This window comes from Aquarana catesbeiana, linkage group LG05, assembly GCF_042186555.1.
Source record: "Aquarana catesbeiana isolate 2022-GZ linkage group LG05, ASM4218655v1, whole genome shotgun sequence".
In the NCBI taxonomy this organism is placed as follows: domain Eukaryota; kingdom Metazoa; phylum Chordata; class Amphibia; order Anura; family Ranidae; genus Aquarana; species Aquarana catesbeiana.
The window spans coordinates 381,063,322-381,082,355 of record NC_133328.1 but is presented as its reverse complement, the minus strand read 5'-3'; the positions used below and the strand labels follow the sequence as shown (position 1 = coordinate 381,082,355).

The following is a 19,034-nucleotide window of genomic DNA, read 5'->3' as shown; positions in this document are numbered from 1 at the left end:
TGAACCCAGACTTAATCTCAAAATACTAATGATGGCCCATACATGCTTTTCCCCAATTGATGTCTCCTGATAGGAATAATCGATCTATAGCCAACAAGACATTCAAACAGTATAATGCCCCGTACACACGGTCGGATTTTCCGGCGCAAAATGTGTGATAGGACCTTGTTGTCGGAAATTCCGACCGTGTGTAGGCTCCATCACACATTTTCCATCAGATTTTCCGACACACAAAGTTTGAGAGCAGGATATAAAATTTTCCGACAACAAAATCTGTTGTCGGAATTTCCGATCGTGTGTACACAAATCCGACGCACAAAGTGCCACGTATGCTCAGAATAAAGAGATGAAAGCTATTGGCTACTGCCCCGTTCATAGTCCCGACGTACGTGTTTTACGTCACGTTCAGGATGATCGGATTTTCCGACAACTTTGTGTGACCGTGTGTATGCAAGACAAGTTTGCGCCAACATCCTTTGGAAAAAATCCTAGGATTTTGTTGTCGGAATGTCCGATCAATGTCCGACCGTGTGTACGGGGCATTACACAAATTGTGAAGTGGATTTAAATCGATAGTTGCAAGATACGATCGTAGGTTATTTACTGCATCTCTGTTTTACCATGGATTCTCATAATCTGACGGATCAAAATCCAAATTAAATTTATGAACAAGGCATCTCAATGCTGTTAATTGAAAATGATCTGCCCTGACTGAGCCACTCTGTTTGATCTGATCTAAGTCGAGTCTTAAGGGGGGTACACACCATGAAAATCGGGCGAACGTTCGTCCGATTTTTCACAGCAAACCGCTAAAAGACAATTGTTACAGATCATGTGCAGTCTCTTTTCTGATTGTTCTTGTACGAAAACGGTACACATTAAACTAAAATCGTTCTGTTACCATACGAGAAAAATTTTGGAGTTTGTCCCTACGAAAATTCGGAAGCGGCTGTCGAAAGTTGTGTACACACTATACAAAAATCATACGAAAATTCTTTGGACAAAGATGTTCACCCGATTTTCTTATAGTGTGTACGAGCTATTAATCGATCAGAAGGGAAGTTGTGCCTATTCAAAGTATTTGATGGTTTTGTTTAAAATGTACATCGACTGGATTAAAAAACAAAACAAAAAAAGTGTGTAAGGCCAGCAGAAGTGTGCCCAAAGAAATATGATAGCCGTCTTTAGAAACATACAATTACATGTCAATTATTTACTTAAATAAAAAAAATATTGTATCAATACCAGTGCACTTTTCACAACACTGTGTTGAGGTGGGTTGCGTAAAAATGCAGACAATGCATTGGATTAATGTGTCATTTTGCAGCACTCAAAGTTAAAAGAAAAAAACCCCACACTGCATCGCCCCTATGGGCAGGTATGAATGAGCCCCAAAGGAAGTATTAAAAGAGAAGTGTAGGAAATTTAAAAAAAGCAAACCTACATACTCACCCAGATGGTTGCAGCATCGATCCGATGCTACAGCTGTCCCCCACCGTCTCTACACCGAGAACAAAGCAATCAGATTTCGAGTCTGCTATGAGCACAGAGAGGTGACTGTCACTCACCGCTCTGTGTTCCACCCCTCCAGTGTTTACTGGAACTCCGAACTGTTGTCGGGCATCTGGGTGGATCCCGGCATTATTGTCAGGATCACATCAGCCGACAGAGGACTTTAGCCCACTGTTGGCTGATCCTGAGTCACAGGGGTGCAGAACTAAGTGCATTCCTGTGACCCATAGGGGAAGTTTGGCCAAAAAAGCTTTGGGTCATACTTCTCCTTTAAATGTTTACAGAATAATCATTTGCAGGAAACTTATCACAAATCTTATGTCTACAGGTAACCTAAGGTGTATATACCAGCATGATCTGCATCCAAATCTTATCACGATTATAAACTTGTGAAAGCAAACAGGGTTGTTATAATAGAATGCAGTCTGTTTCATCAGAAAAGCATGCCAAGCAAATCGTACAAATACAAACCAGACAAAATGCTTTATTTTTCTACACACAAGAGTGAAAAAAGAAGAAGAAGAAGAAAAAAAAAAAGTCTTCACCTTCCCCCAACAGCGAGATGCTTGGGAGGTGTACAAAGGTAAGGTTTAGTGTGTGCTATCAGAGGTGAACAGCAGCAATAGAGCCGCAGTCCCCTTGGAAACACGCTGCACCCTCTGTTTGATGAGCAAACAATGGTACCTTTTGAGCCAGTACCAAGCAGGCAGGGCAAGGGGCAGCCAAACAGTCCTGGAACTTACAAAGTTGATAAAGCACATGAATTCACTCACAGGTCACAAAGAAAAACAGAAAATTCAAGCATGACAATGGAAAGCGAGACTTCATTTCACAGCACCAGTTCATCAACATTTGGATACAGGACAACCACCGCACAGGGCTTGTATTCTCACTCTGGTTATTTAGCAAAAGGACCATTAAAAGACCACTTTCATAAAAACAAAAGAAGAGAAAAAAAAAAAAAAACTGTAAACAGATAGCCATTTACAAGTGGCTCCACACATCCTCATCCTTGCTTCAAGCTTTAAACAATTTATCACTACCTCAAGCAAGCAGTAAAACAAGGTGCGTCTTCTCATCCCCACTTCCATTAAAAAGCACAGTCAAACATTGAAAAAAAAAAAAAAAAAAAAAAAAAAAGTACAGGAGTTTCTTGGCCTTGGGGAGTGGCAGAATATACAGTGAATCGAAGGAATCTCAGAGCAGCAGATACATGCTCAAACATGGCCTAGCCTGGGTAACAAACAGATAACTGATGCTACAGAATTCTTAGCAGAGAAGCAAATTTAAGGCACGCATATCCAAAGATGTTGTAGAAGACCAAATCTGCAGTCAATTTCCTTGACTGAGTTCTAAAGAATGGCTGCATCGTGTGTGTGTGTGTGTGTGTGTGTGTGTGTGTGTGTGTGTGTGTGTGTGTGTGTGTGTGTAACAGATAGCGTTCAATAAGGTGAAAAACACACCGCAACCACAGTACAATTTTATTTAAGGATTGCCTTCCACATCCCATATTGCTTCCCCATCTGACACCAACCATTTTTTAAAGTTAAAACCCTACTTCTTATCCTCTAAAAACACTAAAAGCTTTATTGTGCAAAAACAAAAAAAAAAAAACAAAAAAACCCAGCTTCAAAAAAGGGAGGCACATGGTGCAATGGGAGCTGCCTTCCTGATGGATAAACCTGCATAGTGGTTGAAGAGTGATTGAGCAGCCTCTATTTTACTTGATGAAGGCCCCTTGAACCTCCCTTTACACAGTCGGTGTTGATGGGGGAATCCCACCCGCGGAGCCATTGTGTTCTCTCAGCGGTTGGGTGAGGGAAACCACCCCCCAAAATCAGAACACAGGGATTACTGCTAGTGGGTATAATATCCGCTAGCGATAATCACATGTAAAATCCAACAGGCTGGTTGTACCCAAGTTGATTGACTAACTTGGGTACATTCAGCCTGCCCATACACGGTTTGGAAATCTCGTCCGGTCCCTGCTGAACTGGCCGAGATTCGAATTGTCTATGGCCAGCTTAACACAAGGAGGTTAAGTGGCTCCATTAGGATTGGCTACAAAGACCCAAGGTGACTGGGTGAAGCCTGAACTCCAGGAAAAGGCTACGCTGGAGCACATTCCATTACTCGGAGGAGGTTCAGCTGTCACAAGAGTTGCCCACCCATCTGCCTCTTGCGATGTTTTGTCATAGCTTAATTGGCAGTTTTGACCTTCCCAGCAATTGATGTTGCTGTATGGGCTATGCCCTCAAGTTAAATTCTGGGGTCAGTCTAATGCCTGTCTGGCACTGAAGGTAAGGACAGGCCACTTAGACTATGTTAGTTTATGTTTTACGGGTGCTCACAATATAATTGTGACTGGCATTGTTGTTTGCTACATTTGGAAAGTTCAATAAAGCTGTGGTCTTGCCTTATTTCCAACATAATCAGCTTATATATCTTTTTTTTTTTGGTCTATTCGTTGGTGATAAATGAGCATATGCTTCTCAGCAGTCATGACACACTGCATGCCTCAAAGAGTCAGGAGGTATGTCTGAACCCACCACCAGTGTAGAGTACTGTGGGGGCTTGAAGGGGAGAGCTGTTATTGAGCTGGGAGATAAAGATCCTGAAGCCTGAACGGTTATGATAAAACCATATCTGTTGGTGCAGGACCTGGATAAAGTAAACCTTTCCCAAACCTGTGAAATTCAAGGTAAGCACATTATGAAAAATGACATAACCATGGGTTCCCTTTTGTGAAAGAAGCAGGTCAAAGTGATTAGTAGATCTGTATACAGTATACAAGAACACCAAAATGATATCAAGTTTAGCTTTTCTTGCAAGGGCCTCCTGACCTCCTAGAGAAGCTGGCCAATAACTCAAAGTACCAATAGAGATGTTCAGGTGGTGAAAAGGGCCAGGGCCATACAACTTTTCCTGTAACAACTGAGAATGGCATATCATTTCATTCTCTCACATATTCAGAGATGTAACCTCTGCTTAACCATCGTTTTCATGACTTGTTCACTGCCAACTGCCCAGGTTTGGGACAGGCTTACTTTAAAAAAATACCATAAGCTCAAAACAACAGACAAGATATAATATGTAATGTCAGCCATATATCTGAGAAATTCATACTAACAGCACATTGGGCAGGCCAAGATTCAAATGCCTGAACAGAATGATGATCACCAAAGCGGAACAGCAGATTTCAATACACTTGGTGCAGTGTTAAAATATGCAACACGGCTATGACTTGTATGACTCTTCTACTGCGTTCTCTTACCATGTGTATATCAAAATGTATGAGAGGGCTCCATTTAAAACTAAAATGACATTTAGATCACACAAGACGGCAAGAGTCAGTTTGCATTTCTGACTTGGTAAAATACTGGATCTGTACATACGTGTGGGGATAAAATTAGAAAGTGGACTTTTTAAAACTGACAGAGCAACAAAACACACAAGATGTAAAGGAGCCTCAAACATAAGGCTTGAAAGGAGCAACAGTTGGTGCCCAGAGCATTTCTCCCCCTCCCCCTGCTCTCCATCTCTTCCACACCCTTCCAGCAACTATCACAAATCCTCAGGCCTCACGACTGCCAGCTGACAGAACTGTTTAGTCAGCAACCAGAGGTAGAGATACAGAAAGCTTCCACGACTCCATCACTTCAGCCCACATCCAACGGCCCCAGCTCCACAAGCACATTAATCGAGTACCACTAATAGGAACACACTCCCCACACTAAAAACTCTGCTTTGTATTGTATACTTCTTACAATTATTACTAACTGACAATACATATTATTTCAGTGCTAAAAATAAACAATCAACTCCATGTACCATTATAGAAAATATATATAAACTAATATCAGCTGAAAAAACAAAAATGTCCACATACACAAAAAAAAAAAAAAAAAAAAAAAAAGACCATAGCCCACATCAGTAGGAATAGAACCCAGATTCACTACTATTATCATCAAGAAAATGTTCTGTGCTGCAACTATCCTCATCTTATTTACCAAATTTGCTTTGCTTTAAAATAACATATTAATACTAATCCCATATAACATGATGCTGTAATTAAAAAAAGCACACCAAGGTAAACATTTCCACACTTTTATGCCCCTAGAAAAATCCATGAAGCCGCTAAAGTCACTCCTGCCCAAAACAGTGCCTGGTGTAAAGTGTTTTGTTTTGGATATTTGCAGGTAAGAATTCACAACTTTGGATTGGAGTTTCATTTTAGGGCTCTTTCACATGGGTGGACTCTGCCAGCAGATCCGCCTGTTCAGCGGGGGGGGATCTGTCCACCGATACCCACTGAGCAGGTGGATGACAGGTCAGACACAGCATGATCCGCCTGTTCGGGGGGGGACGGATCTGTCCACCGATACCCACTGAGCAGGTGGATGACAGGTCAGACACAGCATGATCCGCCTGTTCAGGGGGGGGGGGGGGGGGGGGGGAATCTGTCCACCGATACCCACTGAGCAGGTGGATGACAGGTCAGACACAGCATGATCCGCCTGTTCGGGGGGGGGGGGGGGGGGGGGAATCTGTCCACCGATACCCACTGAGCAGGTGGATGACAGGTCAGACACAGCATGATCCGCCTGTTCAGGGGGGGGGGGGGGGGGGGATCTGTCCACCGATACCCACTGAGCAGGTGGATGAGGATGACAGGTCAGACACAGCATGATCCGCCTGTTCAGGGGGGGAGGGGGGGGGGGGGGGGGGGGATCTGTCCACCGATACCCACTGAGCAGGTGGATGACAGGACAGACACAGCATGATCCGCCTGTTCAGGGGGGGGGGGGGGGGGGAAGAATCTGTCCACCAATACCCACTGAGCAGGTGGATGACAGGTTATGCACAGCAGACACTGCTTTCCTCTTTGGGCAGCTGGATGTAAACAAGCCACCTGTCCGTTTACATCCGACTGTCATCCAATCTGTCAGGTGGATGGGAAACAAATCCCCCATCCGTCTGTTGTGCTGAACGGATCGGATGTCTGCAGGGGGGATAATGGACACATATCCGATAACACCTGCCGTTTTATAGAGGGCAATGGATGGTGTGATCGGGTCAAATCTAAAAAAAAATGACAGGCGGACCAGATTAGTCCGCCCCTGTGAAAAGGGGTCTAAACACCAAGTTTTTAAGCAACTTTTACATTTGCAAAAGAACACCATGATTTGAGTACAAGGCTGTTTCTATTAGGCGAAAGCAACCCCTCAGTCAGGGTTCTGTGGAATCATAGGGTTCCTTCAAAGACTGTTATGCCGCGTACACACGGTCGGACTTTTCGTCTACAAAAGTCCAACGGACGCCGACGGACTAAAGCTGGCTGGTAATCCGATCGTGTGTGGGCTTCTCCGGACTTTCAGCAGACTTTTTCAGCCTCAAATCCGACGGACTTTAGATTTGAAACATGCTTCAAATCTTTACGTCGTAACTACGACGGACCCCGAAATCCGCTCGTCTGTGTGCTAGTCCGACGGACAAAAACCCATGCTAGGGCAGCTATTGGCTACTGGCTATGAACTTCCTTATTTTAGTCCGGTGTACGTCATCACGTACGAATCCGTCGGACTTTTGTGTGGTCGTGTGTAGGCAAGTCCGTTCGTTAGAAAGTCTGCTGCAAGTCCGCCGAAAGTCCGCCGGAAGTCTGTCGGACAGGCTGTCGGACTTTTATAGACGAAAAGTCCGACCGTGTGTACGCGGCATTAGGGGTTCCTTGAACAACAAACAATTTCTACTTCTTAAATAAGTACCACTGACCCAAATGATCTGTCTATATTTGTAAGGGGAATGCTTCTTACTGAGCACCAGTGTAAAGGGGTCCTTCTCACAATGACCACCAACATAAAGGGGCCAATCTCCACTGATCACTAATGACAGGAGGCACTGCAATGACCACCAACAGGAAGAAACACTGTCCGCATTTTCTTTTTTGCCATTTTCATCATCAATTTCATTATTTTATTATTTAATACTGAAAATAAATTTATTAGCAAGAGTTCCTTGAGACCTGAAAGTTATTTCAAGGGTTAAAAAAGGTTGGGCTAAGGGATGAGAATAACAGTTTTTTTATGTGTATGCCCTGTTAACAGTTGTAAGGCCTGTAATGTGTGCTTGAGTTGCAAATGAGTTAGAAGTATAACCTTCTGCTTTAGAGCTCAAAAAATAAATACATAAAAAAAAAAAAAATACAAAAAAAAATAAAAATGTAGAATTCTACAAAGCGGAGAGGTGTACAATGCCATTTACTCCTACTCTTTGGCGAACTTTAAAAAAAATGAATTGCTCTAATGGCCACATACAGATGAACACGTTTATTTTATAGTTCTAAAAACAACCAATTAAAGAAAAAAGAAAAAAGAAAAAAAATCATTATATTGAAATTATGACATTACAAAAAAGTTTGAGACTGAAAACTCATGTTACCATACACAAAAAAGCAGTAACATTAGAGAATACAGCTCTTACATCCTTTGTAATGAAGTTTTGGCCACCAAGCTGTCTGTGTCCAATTAACCCCTTAGGTCTAAGTATCCCACGCTGGCTGTTGGCAGCAAATATTTTAATAGAAATCAGACTGCTCTGGGCAGTGTTCCCCATGTTTTCTCTCCCTCCCTTCAGCTCGGAGATGATTTCTGCTCTAGCAACTTCCCCCATCTTGTGAGAGCAGTATGTACAGTACAGCCTTCATGTTTCACTTCCTTCATCACTGATGCCTGTCTAGGTGCTCTGTCTGTCTCCACATCCAACGTGTCAGCGTCTATACATACTAGTTAGGAAAAAATATGTGACATTACACATTCTACAACCAGTTTAAAAGAGGAGTCCTACAAAGCCAACTCGCTATACTGGCTGAAAATGAAGGCAAATGAAGATCTGTGTGATATAGTCTTTTCATGTGTCTGTGTTGCAACATTATTTCAAACACACCAAGCATTCTTTTGTGGGTAAGAGATAAAGAAGAACTCCAGTAGTCACTGCTTGCATAGGTGTTCTCTTACATGGTCAACTTAAAGTGAACCTTTCTTTTCCCTAAACATGTAGACAAAATAATATCAATCTTCTTCATTCAATTCATCAGCTGTTCCAAAAAGCACACATTTTTTCCACAAAACTGGCAGTCTAAAGCAGACTAAACAGTGCTGTTACCAATATGCTAATTTTGACTTGATGTCAAATCAACAGCTAAAGCAGGAAGCGGTTGAGATTCAAACCATGTATGGAAAGACTGAATGTAAGCAAGTTGATCAATCAACTTGGGCACAACCAGCCTGCCGGATTTTACATAGGATTATCGCTAGTGACTGTAGCCGCTAATAATAACCACTGTGTTCTCCCAGTGGGGATGGCTTCCCCCACTCAACCACTGGGAGAACACAATGGCTCAGTGGGAGGGATTCCCTTGTCAGCACGGTCTGTGGTTGCAGGAAAGAAAATTGCTCCGTATATGGCCAGCCTAAGGTCGGCCATACACGGTTTGAATCGCAGCCGGTTCAGCAGGAACTGGCCAAGATTTGAGCCATTAATGGGGAGGCAGAATGTACCAAGTTGATCAAGCCTGCTGGATTCGCTTGTGATGATCGCAAGCGGCTGCTATAGCCACTAGCGATGATCACCGTCTTCTCCTGGTAGGGACGGCATCCCCGCCTGCCCCCCTGCCGGGAGAAGAAAATTGCTCGGCAGGAGGGATTCCCCTGTCAGCACTGTCTGTGTTGATGGGGGAATCATGCAAATTTATTTCCTGCATGCAACCACGGGTTGCAGGAAAGAAATTTGCACCGTGTGTGGCCTACCTTAGTCCTCACCTCCATCTCTAACAACTGTTCCTGGCCCCCAAAGTACACAGAGAGCAGTGACACACGACCATCACAGGAAAGGCTAGGATTGATAGCTTGGCTTTCCCTTCTCTATGCTGTGCAAGAAGCAAGATGGCAACATCCACTGTGGAAATAACCGAGTCCCCAAGGACAGACTTAAGCAAAGTTTTTGCTCATTCATATTACAATTGTCAAGAACTGAATAATTCATATTTGGCAATATTTTATGAAAAGATTGGCAATGAAGGGCTGCTTGATTGATTTTATTATTATTACTTCAGAACCTGTAGACCACAGTACTCAGCTACCACCACCCCATAATGGCAACCAACTGAAAAATATGGATTGTAAATCAGGGTTTCTCGACCAGGGTTCCACCACTGGCGGATTTATATCTGTCCAATGGTGGCTTCTGTGTTTCCCAATCAGGCTACATCATGGAGTACGGATGGATGGATATCAGCCTGATGGGATTTTTTTTATATTCTGGTGCAGGACGTCGGCAACTGCCAACTGCGCCCAACCCCCCCCCCCCCGCCTTTAATTTCCTTAGCCCCAATACGTTCTCTAAAATTTTAATAAAATGAAAAGTACATTTTTATTATTTAATCTTTTATTTTTTTATTACTACAACTCACGGATTACACTAACATCCTGTAATTTTTATTTATTTATTTATTTTAGGGGCTGTTCTACAAGACCCTACATTTTTCTTAAGGGTTTTCCCAGTGTTAAAAAGCTGAGAAAGCTTTTTAACACTATTTACAAAGAGCAAATCGTAAATGTTAATATTTATCCTTTTTTTACTCAGTGATTTTGTTTTAGGGGGTTCCTGAAGACCATAGATTTTATACGGCTTCCCCCAGAGTACAAAGATCTAGAAGGGATGCTGTATAGGAAATAAAACTAGCAAGACTGCCAAAAGAATCTCCCAACCCAACAATGTCACAATTTGTAACAATGAAGAAGAAATTCAGGTTTTCACAGAATGTAGTTTGTAGCGAAAAATATATTGCATAAAAAAAAAAAAAATGGATGACAGGAAACACCAAAAATAAAATAGTGTGTGGATTCCAGCAGTTTGCCCTAAAGTGTACATGCCAATAATGCCGGTCATTGTGGCTCAGGCTTATGCTTCACAGCTTCATCTTGGCTTATGGTGCTCACACATGGTAACATACCCTACAATTGCAGGTTACTTGTAAGGACTTCACATAGTAGTGCTGCAGTGCATTTAAAATTACACAAATCTGTACAAGTATGTATGTCCCTGTGTCCACCGAAATTCACTGCAGCTTACCCATGCAATATGCGCTCTAAAAGCGAAGTGCTATTCAGGGTCGGTGCTAGACTATTTTGCGCACTAGGCAAGACCAGCCACTTTCACTCCCAGGCCCCCCCCCCGTCAGCAATGACATATCTGTACAGATATATAGGAGATAAAAAAAACTCAGAGTAACAGAGATCGAATGAACAAAAGGCTGTGACAGGCTTACCAGTCCAACTACACCATCCAGGGAAAGAAACAAATGGTAGTACCACCTGTGCCTCCACAAGGCCAAATTACCTACCAAACCTCCCTATATACTCCCCACGGGAGAGAACGCACCACCCACACCAGTACCCCATCCGCTTGCCCGGTCCAGGACCCACAGCAGAACCAATGACCGCTGTTGCGATCTTGAAAGAGGGCAGGGTGGCGGCATACCGAGCTCCAGGCATTGGAGCCAACAGAGAGTGGGGGACAACCTATCGACATGACCCCAAAAACCCAGGTATCCAAAAAAAATAAATTAAAAAACAATTTCGACAGGGACTACTCTAGGTCAAGGTCAAACAGTACGAATCAGCGACCCTGCCTGTGCCCTAGACAGCAGTGCACCCTAGGAGGCTGCCTTGTTCGCCTAGTGGTAGCACCAGACCCTGGTGCCATTAAACACTTGCCAATTTACATCTGCTGAAAGTCAGAGCTCCTAGTATTAAGCTGCATGTGTTAATATCAATATATTCATATTATTTCTAGATATAAGCTCATAATGCTTAGACTTCTTCCTTCATTTTAGAATAAAGCTACTCTATATTACTAGTTTAACATAAGCAGAACATCACGCTGAAAAATTAAAAAGTCAACATATGTGACCTGTAAGTTGCAGGATTCCAACAAGACATCACTAACAGACAATCTATATACCCACACATCCTTTTTATGCATTTTTTTAACCTTTGCTCCTGCTTTAACGAGTAGCTGCACCCTTTGCTTGGAATTCACCCATGACACACCATCAAATTCTCTCAGCTTTATACCTTTGTAAGGGTTCATTCTCACACTTTCATCTTTCATATAACCAGAAGAAGAAGTGCTCCGTTTTCCACAGCAAATAAGGTTTATATAAAGACAGCCAAAAATCTGATGTTAAACAAGTCTGCACACCACTGAACAGAAATCATGCAACCTGTTATGAACAAACATCACCTAATAATATAGACATATTAATATGGATAGTGATATAAGTAGTTAAAGTGGTTGTAAACCCCTTACATATACCCAGTAAAGGGACTAACCTCAGGTGAAACACAGATGAAACAAATCCTCCTACATATGTTGTACTTGTCTGTCTATCTGCAGTCTTTGCTTCTCTACAAAAAAAAAGTGCTGAATTTATAAGCTTGTCGGAGGAGAGTTAAAAAAAAATGCACATGCGCGTAGGAGCCACCGTTCACGGCACAGGGCTCAGAAGGAACGGCACCAGTGTCCGAGAGCGCATGTGCCAGTGATGTCACTGGCTGCATGTAATGTAAATATATCTTAAACAGCGTGCGTTTAGAAGATATGTACACTACCCATAAGCAAGCCTTATTTTTGACCCACCTATAGGTAAATGTCTGCAGAGGAGGTTTAGTTCCTCTTCAAAGAGGAAGAGTGCTCTTGCGAAGAAAATGCTTTTATGGACTACATGTATAAAAGCATGATACAAAAGATGCTAACGCGTTTTGGCTTTTGCAGCCTTCCTCATAGCATATGGTACGCAATGAGGAAGGTTGCAAAAGCCGAAAACGTAATCGCCTAATGATTAAGCACAAGATGTGTGTGTAAAACGCGTCTACTTGACTGTTTTCTGGTGTCATCACGGTGATTTCACAGTGATTACAATAAAGGCATTTGGAACCTTTGGATGTGCAACCGTTCTTTTTCTTCAAAAGCCGAAACAGCGTTAGCATGTTTGTATCATGCTTTTATACATGTAGCCAATAAAGAATTTTCTTTGCAAGAGCACTCCGGGTTGCCGGCTTTAATCTTATGCAGATCTACTACCTTGGGAGTTGAACGCCCTAGCCAGACCTGGACTCCAGCTCCTGGATATAAAATATAGCAGTTGAGCTTGGGGAATATTATATTTAATTTATATTAAATTTATATTTGCCTGAACAGTGACTGCATCTGACTGGATGCAGCTGTGGTTCAGCTGACAATTTTCTGCCTAGCTCTTTCAATTTGTCAAAGGATGTCGGGTGGGAGGGTGCCGACAGGGCAGTCCACAAAGTGAATCTCCTCTGGTTCTGCAGGAACCAGACAAAATTGGTCAGTGTATGGCCAGCATAGGTGTACATGCATATGGCTGTGATAAAATGACAGATCGCCTTTTCAGGATCTTGCTGAATAGGTAAAAAAAAAGGTTAGTGTTTTCATGCTTATATAAAGTACATTCACTACTCAAATACATGAAACGTGAAGTTCGTACAGTGCTTAGACATGTAAAATTCTGCTTCCATGTCATTCAATTTACACATGTATGTACATGTGATTATACGCATACAAGTGTGAATTACAGACCTTGGATGCAGATTTCTCTATTTCTACAGATCTGAACACAGTGCATGTTTACTGATCTTAACGCATTGTGCGCATAGGCCTGAAGAAAACAACAGAACTGTGTTCAGATCCATAGAAAAACAAAACACTACTGATTACAAAGCTGGGTGTTTTGCATCCATGTGCATGAGCCCTAAAATGCAAAATAGATCTGTAGCAAAGACAGTTTTTAAATTCTTGTTTCACACTCTTACTATAGCTAACACTGCCAATTCAGACATTGGATAAGTAACATATTTACAGGAAAAGTTATCATTTTATCATATCTAGACCATAAACATGACTTTTTACAGTGTTCATCAAAAGGTGAAACATTGTACCAAGCTATCCCAGCAGCAGAAGGTACAATATGTCGGCATGTTGTGTGAATTCACTTCCAGTCACACTGCTCCTCTGCAGAGCTACAAGTCACCTAACTGGTTGATGTGAAAACAAAACAGAAAATGGGGGCTGTGTTTTAGGTGCAAACAAGTGGTCTGCTTACCATAAATAAACAAAAAATGTGACAGGACATTAAAGCGTTAGAAAACAGACAAATCTAGAGAGGAAATGTTGTTTCTTTAGTTTGTAATGCAACTACACATTGACTTATTTTATCCAGACCTTAGACAGGTACATTCACATCAAATAATGACTTTATGCAAGGAAATTTCAAAATAGACAGGGATGTCAGACATATAATGATGCAGTGCATAACATTTAGGAGTAGGTATTGTATGACATGTAATCCTCAATACAGCCGAATAAATATATATTATATATATATATATATATATATATATATATATATATATATATATATATATATATATATATATATATACACACACACACACACACATATACACACACACATATATACATACATATACATACATACACACACACACATATACATACACACACACATACATATACACACACACACAAACACAAACACAGAAGTTTATTTGTAATAAACTAATGCACAGTAAAGTGGTGGTAGTTCTCAAAGGAACCACATTTTTTTTTTTTATTTTGCACAGAAACTGCAAAAATGTAAAAACAAAATGAAGCAAGGCAACCTTTTTTAGATGGTTCAGGCCCTGGGTTCGTGCCTGGGGTCCAGTGTGTGCGTGTCCCTGTTCACCGCTTCAGGTGCAAATCAGGTCTGAATTTTTGCCTGAATTCACACCTGCATCTGACCCAAAGACACACAGGACCCTTTTCAAATGCGGACCATGGCCGCCACGGATCTGTGTGACCCAGCTTCATTGAGAGCCGGTCACACTCGCCTGTCATGCGAATCGGATGCGGTGAAATCCATATCCAATTCGCATATGTGAACCCAGCCTCAAAGTACAATTTTAGTTTTAGATAAACATAGGATGATTATAAACCCTATCAGTTAATTTTGTATTCATTTATTTTTTAACAGAACTATCAGTTTTTGCCATTGGTGTCCCAAGAGATTTCTCTTCACCTCCTATCTTATAGCCAAACAGGAATTCACTCCAAGATGGAGGGGGGAGTTCCTGGTTGTCACCAGAACCGGTCCTCACATTGGATGTTTTCTCTTCCATTGTTTTTCTAGTGACAACTCAAAATTTGTGATTTTTTTTTCCGCTCACTCTCGGTGATAAGTCGTATTAAGGTGAAAAACCTCCTGTGATGCAGCAGCCCCCCAGAGCCCCCCCCCCCTTTTACTGACGCGGGAGCCGGGGGGAGGGGCCGAGTCCTGCTGTCTGTGTTAATGGACGCAGCAGGACACGGGAGCGCGCCCGCACAATTGCCCCAAGTGAGAGAGGCTCTCCAACGGGCCACTCGAGAAGAGGAGGAGCCAGGAGCGCTGCTGAGGGACACCAGAAGAGGAGGATCGGGGCCACTCTGTGCAAAACCAACTGCACAGAGGAGGTAAGTATGATATGTTTGTTTTTGTTTTTTTTTTTTTTTAAATAAACCTTTACATATCCTTTAAAGACCTTCCTAAATATCATAATAGACTATATTGGTATGCAGCTTTATAGCAACGAGACTTCTTTATACAATTTTTCACAGAGAAATTTGGAACCTGATTGGATGCTGAACGCAATGACTGCGTTTTGTTTTTTTTTATAAAATCAGTGCCATACTGTTTTTGCCTAAAAAAACAGCACATACATTGAATGACTTAAGCAGGTTATCCTACATTTATTGAAGCTTACCAAGCCTCAAAAACAACTTGTCAGTTAATTTTATGCAGACAACACTGTTGACTACAGTGACTGCAACTATCAGTACACACTGCCAGTACTTCATTACCTCAACATAACTTAGGTGGTGCATGCAAACAACTTCTTAAAGTGTATTAAAATTAAGATCAAGGTAGAAATTGATGACATTTGCCTATGACTTAGAAGCAGAATGTGCTCAGAGCACAGCAATTATAGCCTGGCTGGGGTGACCACATGCAGGAATGTTGGATACCTGGTCCTCTGCTGCATTCCGTTTTTCCATCTGGTGGCCCCTATGTCATTATCTTCTCCTGTATTGATGTAGGGGCTGACAGGAGGAACAGCAGTATGTACCATAGGACCAAGCACCACCAACACTCTTATGCCCGTACACACGGTCGGATTTTCCGATGGAAAATGTCCGATCGGAGCGTGTTGTCGGAAATTCTGACCGTGTGTGGGCTCCATCGGACATTTTCCATCGGATTTTCGGACACAAAAAGTTTGAGAGCAGGATATAAAATTTTCCGACAACAAAATCCGTTGTCGGAAATTCCGATCGTGTGTACACAAATCCGACGGACAAAGTGCCACGCATGCTCAGAAAAAATAAAGAGATTAAAGCTATTGGCCACTGCCCTGTTTAGAGTCCCGACGTACGTGTTTTACGTCACCGCGTTCAGAACGATCGGATTTTCCGACAACTTTGTGTGACCGTGTGTATGCAAGACAAGTTTGAGCCAACATCCGTCGTAAAAAATCCTAGGATTTTGTTATCGGAATGTCCGAACAAAGTCCGACCGTGTGTACGCCCTATTAGAGAAGTGTGTGGGATGCTTAAGATTCTCTGGTGGCCATAGTGCTTCAATGGAGCAAAGATAGGATTTACCATCTTTTGGACAAATATTTAATGATTTTTTTTTTTTTTTTTTTTTGCAGGGTACTTATTTAAGAAAACAAAAATGGTGACAGGGTCATATTTTAATTTGTATGTTCCATACAAAAAAAAAAAAAAAAATGTACTAAGTACACATTTCTCTATTCTTATGTCCATCATTAATCATAAATCTCCATTTACTGGATAATTCAAATGAAACCACTGCAAAGGATACAGCATTAGGTGAAATGTCAGTAATTTATAGCAACCAATGCCTCATAACGATCTAACTTTATAAAAAAATAATTCAGATGGTTGTTATGGGTTTCTACACTTAAGCTGGCCATACAATACTAGAATTTTGTTTGAAATCTTATGTTTTAATTCATTAATGAAGTCAAATCAATGTTCGTTGTTGACCACAGTGACAAGAAAAATCGAAGGAGTGAGCTGGAAATTTTTTCTTGAACAAATGAAATTCTAAGAGGGATTGAGGTTTACGTTCAGGAATGTCCATTTGCTCCAAAATTGAATGTTCAAAAAAATGTTTCCTTTTAAGTAATTTGGAACGTCATTTGTCAAATGTACTGAAAATTGTTGTACAAATGTTACGTTCATTCAAAAATCTACTCGTGTATGTTCAGCTTTAGCACATTGTTCCTCACACAATTTACTGAGTGAACCACTTGAGCGTTTCATCTTCAGACTCTTCTGTAGGTTAACTGACTGGTCCTATCACTCCACCACAATAAAGATGTTAATCAGGTTTTGTGTGGACCTCTTTGAAATGCAGATTATAAACTGAGAACTTTATCTTATCACTAGTTTTTCATGTCTGGTAAGAGCAAGGAGAAACAGGGAGGGGGGCGGACAATAGTGAGTATGTAACATGTAGTCCATTCTTACCTGGTTTTCCATCACGGAGTGCCAGCTTTCTGTCCCAGTCACAAGAGGGTTCACTTTGGATTTCTGCAATTCATTAGTATCTATTAGCACTCTGAAAATAACTTTGCTATAAGTCCACTGTTTACATGAAAAAAAAACAAAACTTGGGAATATATAATAAAGCACGTTAAAAAAAAAAATGGAAAAAAAATGAATGGAATGTTGGAACTCATCAATGTATCATATATATATTTAGTCCAATACTTGGTCATTTATTATGCATCCAATGAAAACGTGTAATTATAGCATGTTCTCTAGTATATTACACAACACATGTAAATAAAACTAAAAAAAATATATATATCTGTGCATCAACAGACTTGCATCTTTGAACATCCTACCTTCCCAGGGTCAGATGACTAAGTGATAACCAACACCCATCAAATCCTAATTTCTAAAGAGCTCCAACAAAACCTGGGAGCGTTCTAGAGAGATTTGGAAAAGAAGGCACCTGGTTGAGTTTCAGGAGCTGCACATGAGAAAGTGTGCGTGTTGGCGATGAATCAGTTTTGAAATCTGGCACTGATGTATAAGTTACCTTTCCAGCATCTTGTTACCATCCTGAGAAAGGATTTATCTGCTTGGCTCCTGGAGGGGCCTGAACTGTACTGCAAGGCTTTTGCAAGTAGGAGTGAAAGCTCACAAAGTAACACCCCACACCTCTTACTGGCAGTACCTTAACCCACTCCCTACCAAAGAAAAATAAATCCCATTTGAACGCAGCATTACATCACAGCTGACCGGAAAATGAAATACGATGGAAAACAGCTGATGTGGTTGATGATGTATTAAAAACACAAATACGAGTGGTTTATAACTTCTCAGCTATATAGCCCCTATGAATTTTTACATTTTTATACATCACATTCACTTTTTTTTTTTTTTTAAAGAATAGTGCTATCCCAAACAGTGGCTGTGACATATCAGCTATTTGTAATTTACCAGAGATATCCATACATTTATATGTCCTACTTAGTATATTATATACTACTGCAAAAAGTCAGGAATTGTGCTAGAACAAAAATTGTATGGGTTTACTATAAACGACATGGAAAAACAACAAAACATAACCATAAAACAGAGAAAAAATAACTATGCACATACATTTTTTTGTGGGATAATGATATCAAAGGTCCTGAAGAAAGAAAATCCTCAGAGAGGGAAATGAGTTCCCAAACAGGAAAAGAGACAGGCGGTCCAGATCATTAGTTACTAGCCAACATCCTCTTCAAGAAAATCCTTTTGCTTAAAACGATGAGGCAACTGAATCTAGAACCAAGCTATTTAAACTGCTCATGATACAAAAGACATTATATAATTTTGTAAGGAATTGTAAAAAACAAAACAAAAAACAAAAAAAATACAGCTTCTGACCTCAATCTAACACATTATTAAGAAGCTTAGCAGAAGCAAAATGCAAACACATTTACACTTTCACAGAACGTTTTACTGACCTCAATTCTCAAACTAGTTGTAGGATAGGAATGTAAAACATGCCTACACATACGTATACACCTGGTCCAAGATGGAGCTTAAAGCAGCAATGCAGACACTGAATAAGGAGGGCTGAGGCAGCTAGTTGCTAATAACCAGTTACAAAGATAATGCTCAAGATAAAAGACCATCAATGGTGGGAGGGCGTTTTGTGGTTCTGCTTTCAAACCAAACCCTAAACAAGGGCTGTTACGGCCAACCTAGCAGTGGGGGAGATTGTGGTCAGGTAAATATTTTCAATCAGCCATCAGCAGGAGATCCTAAAAAGGTTCCTTCAATGGAAAAAAAAGCCACTATCTTGACATGTCTGGAGC

At 41.2% G+C, this 19,034-nt stretch overlaps 1 protein-coding gene across 3 annotated transcripts in view; it reads right to left on the bottom strand.

The window, feature by feature from the left end:
* Positions 1 to 19,034, bottom strand: part of RREB1 (ras responsive element binding protein 1) — a 127,832-nt gene that overhangs the window by 91,813 nt on the left and 16,985 nt on the right. For 2 of the 3 annotated variants that reach the window (XM_073631010.1, XM_073631006.1), the window contains exon 2: positions 17,188 to 17,250. The exons of the other annotated variant lie outside the window; for it this stretch is intronic. In XM_073631010.1, coding sequence (XP_073487111.1) covers positions 17,188 to 17,199 — 12 coding nt within the window. In that variant the 5' untranslated portion in view covers positions 17,200 to 17,250. The remainder of the gene's footprint in view (positions 1 to 17,187; positions 17,251 to 19,034) is intronic. 3 annotated transcript variants of the gene reach the window in all.